We start from the raw sequence: 4,578 nt of genomic DNA, 5'->3' as shown, positions 1-4,578 counted from the left end.
TTTTTGGGATTCTCATAGCTTCTAAGTTCTCCGACTGCAGTGGAGAAGAAACAACCTGAAAAATCAAGCAACACAATTATGTTTGTTGGGCTGTGATGACCAATGACCTTTTTCTGGGCTGTGATGACAAATGGGCTAAGCCCAATAACTGTTTTAACAATTTAGGCTCTTGCCCAATAACATGACCCGATCCGCCCCGGCCCCATGGTAGATAAAACGTGTTTTTGGGCGTGGCATATTTTAATGCAGCCAAACACGCCTTATTCAGTTATATGGATGCCTCCTGACCGTCGGATTGAAACTTGATCTAAGGGTGCCCTTGTTGGATATAAATACTTGGCCCCTTTTGCCCTAATTTACTTGGACCGTCATTTTTCTCTTCTCTCCAGCTGCGGCTGAGGTTCGAGAGTCTTCCAAACCCTCTCTTCTTCTTCGTGAGAATCCAATCTCTGATTGGATCTGGTTTCTGTGTGATTCCATCTTTGTGTTCCTTAATACTGTGTGTATTGGAGAGTTTGGTGTGTGATTTTACCCCTTGTGGTTTCCTTTAACTGATAAAGGAAAACCTTAGGGTTTGGGGCGATCGGTGTGGGTCATACAGAAGGGTACAATCCTGTATTTTCTTGAGTCTGAGCCCTATTCATGAAAGGAACTTCATCTTGATGTCGTGTGGTTTGAGTTCTCGATGAAGACTGAAGGATTTACTTTTCTGCCTCTTTTTCTTGTAACCTTTCTTGTTCATTATTTTGTGATTTTGTACTGATAGATTGTTGTAACAATGTTAACTTGAAGAATCCCTCGTTGAAAATAATCCCAATCCATCATTTTTGGCACCATCGACTACGACTATTCTCATTATTCCTTTTTGACGTTGTTCATAGTAAAATTATTATTTTAGGAAATTACCCTGTGGAAAGGAAGCAAGTGATTTGCCACAAGCACCCTTTAGCAAATCAGCATCATCAGCAAATGCGACGTATCCATCAGCAGTGATTCCCCAATAGAGAGGAACTTTGCCAAATTGGTCCTGTCACATCACCACCAACTCAAATGTTCGTAAAGTCCACTCAAATAGTAAAGATTCAATTAGACGTTTGGTAGGTGAGATTAGGTGAGATTACTCACAGTAGCGACAAATAAACTGGAAGTCGATTTGTCGAAAACCATGAAAGCGAAATTCCCCTCAAGGTGGCCAACAACTCGATTCGCAGGGTAAGGTGCCCGGTCACGAAGTGCTTTGTATGCTTCAATCACCAAAAGCACCTCATCGGCAGACTTCGCAAGGCCATACTGTTGTTTCAGACTCCCCAGGTTGTCGAGGGCTCCTTCAAACAAGCAGAACATTTCATCCTTAACTGCGAATGATCTGCCATTTGTCGCCAATTTACATTCACATGTCAATTTTCGCCATATGAATAACTAAAAGCTGAACTCCGCTAAAAATAAATTTAAGAAACATAGGTTGGCCATTCAAATTTACAGATCAAAGTCAATAATCATCCCACCTAACAAGACAATAGGAAATTTAATTATTTACTATGCAAATATCCTAGAGGAGTAGGAATGAAGCTTTCGAAACATAGGCTGAGGATGCTCGTGTTGAGAATTAGATACCCTGATTCTATCACCAATAGCAATAAAATCACCTACAGAAATTAGACCCAGAAACACACAAGATATATAGAGGCTCACTTTAATTGACTACATTCTCTTTCTTTCTTCCCTGCAATAGTTCACTGCGATTGAAGAAAAAAAAAAAAAAAAGGGTATCTTTTCTTTTGGATGGTTATAGATGGAGGGTAGTTATTTACACCACAATTTTTATTTATTATTGCATCGTAGCAAGATTTTCTCATTATAGCAGTTATGTCCATAATACTTTTCCATGTCCTTATTATTCTCAAACTTTTCATTAATTCACCCATCTTGTACTTGATAAAATGATGTGGAAGAAAAAGATTAGATAAAATAATTGATCGTGTTTTAAATTGATAAATAATAAAATGACATATTATCTAATTCATTATATAAAACTTGATTTACATGTAACAACATCCATTAATAAAAGCTTAAATATAAGAATTCGATGAAAATAAGTTTAAAAAAAAATAATTGCTACAATAAGAATTGTAATGAAAATGTGGTGTATCAAAAATTTGTGATCACAATATAATTATCCTACGACAAATTAAAGTAAAATCGAAATTACAAGTGTGTACCTGGGCTGTAAAACCGACTGGTTGTGGTGAGTGTAGGCCATCTGGACATCGTCGCCGATCTGAATGGACACCCCCGACGAGTTCGCCTCCAGGAACCGGGACATCAGCTTCGCCGCTGTCACCTTCGGCGACGGCGTCCTACTTCCGGCCGCTACCAACTCGTCCGGCGGCGAAACTATCGAGCTGCTAAACACTCCCAACATCTTCTCTCCAAAAGAATACACACGAAACGCCGATCTATAATTGGAAATGAATAGAGTGGCTAATGGAGTGGAAGGAACGAGGAGAGTGGTGTGGATTTATAGAAAGAATACGAGGGCAAATTGGTCATTGAATATCTCATTTTATGGCTTTTTCTTTTGACCCATCACGTTTTATTACATTGCATTTTTTTTTTTTTTTTTTTTTTTTATATCCAGGTATCCACCGTACAGTGACTAAATCATGGAGTCTACACCTTGGCCCCTCAAGCTGCAGACAGGTTAAACCTCAGATTGTGCCCCAAATTGACCAGTACTCAAGAGCCCCCCAACTGATTTACCAAAGTGCCAAGCAAGTCGTTTTCCATCTTTGCACATTGCCTTCCAGTAGAGCTCCTATCTTTTAGGATAAATCCTGCCTTCCAGAAAAATATCCAATAGCCTTTCAGGAATCGAACTCACGACCTTTGATCTGCCAATCTTGAAGCGCCCTCATCTTTGCCAGTTGAAATGTGCCCTGGGGGGCAAACATTGCATTGTCTTTTAATTGCATTAAAGGTTTCTAATGTTTAACTTTTGCAATACTTATGTCTTTAATTTTTTTTTTTATATTCTAATTTCAAATTAGTATGTCCCTATTTGATGATCAATATTGCACAAAAATTATATTTTTAATAGTACTTTTTTAGAGAATGTATGGTTAAAAGTGAAAAAAAATTGAGTTTATGTGTAAAATGTTTTATTATTTGAATGCATAGTTGAAAATGTGTATGATAAATAGTTATTTGTTTTAAAAGGAGTCAAACATCAGCTGCATTTTGTCTCTGATGATGATTTAACAGTTTAAAAATTCTTTTAAGAAAGGATTAAAAACTCTTTACTTTTAGTATTTGTCCTTTTGTCTTATAGAATGTTAAAAAATTTAGATCGAAACTGTCATAAGAAATAACGTGTTCAGTAATAGAAGATTGAAGGGAAGAATGGTCTGACTAATGATTATAGATCATGTTTGAGCACCATTCTTGTTCAAAAAATGTTTTTTTGAATAGTGTATTGATGGAAAATGTGTGGTTAAAAAATAAAGAAAAATTTTAACTTTACGTGTAATATTATTTTATTAAAAAATGTGTGATTGAAGCGAGATCGAATCATTGTTGAAAAATGAATTTTGATATAAAAAATACGCCTCAAATAAGGGCATAATGTGATTACAAATATTAATTATCCGTCTTTGGTAAAATATGTACTTTCGATCCTCAACTATTGCTTGAGTAGAAAACTCGACCCCAATTCTGTAAAAGAGCTTTTTTTTTTTTTCCCCTCAATAATAAAATCGTGTGGTCTCTATAGACATCTTATAAAGTTAGTTGCGTTTCTCAACTTGATATTACATTACAATGTGGTTATTATTGAGAGCAAGGAGTGTGAGGACTAACTTTCTAGTTGAGAAATGGACCAATGTTAAATATTTGCCAATTTTCTTTTTCCAGTGTGGAAAAAAAGGTCACGGCGGGGTCCAATGATGGACGATGATTCCGGCGTTGTGAAGTTGTGATAACGTTGTGGAGATAAAATAGGTGGGTCCCACTTGGGGAGTTACTTTTGGGTATTCCGAGGCAGTCATGACGTGTCACGCACTTAAGGTTACAGGTAAATTCGGACAAAGGAGGGTATTATCCAGTGTAGCGTTTGAAAACAAAAGATGAAGGAGATTATGCCACGTGTTCGCGTGGATTTTTTTTTATGACTTCCATCATTTAAGATCACTATTTATTTCATTAAAATTGAAATTTAACATTAAAACTTTTTATATTTATATATTTTTCTAGGCTAAATATATTCACACCCAATTTTTAATGACTAAATTATATTTTAGTTGTATAAAATGTTCATAATATTTACACATTATCACATTTTGTCTCAAACTATTTTATCGCATTTTTATTCTCCAATTGACATAAATTGTCTCGGATTATGTTTTTCTTCACAATTTTCTTAAAGACAGAGAAAAAATATTTATTTGTTTATTTTATTTTTAAATAAGAAAAACAAATTATACTGTACAAATGCGATTAAATATTTTTTAACAATGATGTGAAACAAGATACATATGATAGCAATTATTTTTTATTGTTAGTAAATTTAAATTGAATCGCCAA

The 4,578-nt window shown here is 35.3% G+C and overlaps 1 protein-coding gene across 1 annotated transcript; it reads right to left on the bottom strand.

Moving 5' to 3' along the window:
• Window positions 1-3: 3 nt before the first annotated feature.
• Window positions 4-2,595, bottom strand: LOC111382980 (stem-specific protein TSJT1-like; the record flags this gene model as incomplete). Its single annotated transcript, XM_023007025.1, has 4 exons — window positions 2,220-2,595; window positions 1,126-1,366; window positions 907-1,027; window positions 4-55 (listed from the first exon to the last, which is right to left on the bottom strand). Coding segments are annotated over exons 1-4 (617 nt in total), but the record flags the coding sequence as incomplete, so codon positions are not given.
• Between the last annotated feature and the right edge of the window lie 1,983 nt (window positions 2,596-4,578).

Source organism: Olea europaea, unplaced genomic scaffold (assembly GCF_002742605.1).
Source record: "Olea europaea var. sylvestris unplaced genomic scaffold, O_europaea_v1 scaffold2597, whole genome shotgun sequence".
Classification (NCBI taxonomy): Eukaryota; Viridiplantae; Streptophyta; class Magnoliopsida; order Lamiales; family Oleaceae; genus Olea; species Olea europaea.
Note: the sequence above shows the minus strand (reverse complement) of the source record. Positions and strands in the feature narration are given on the sequence as shown.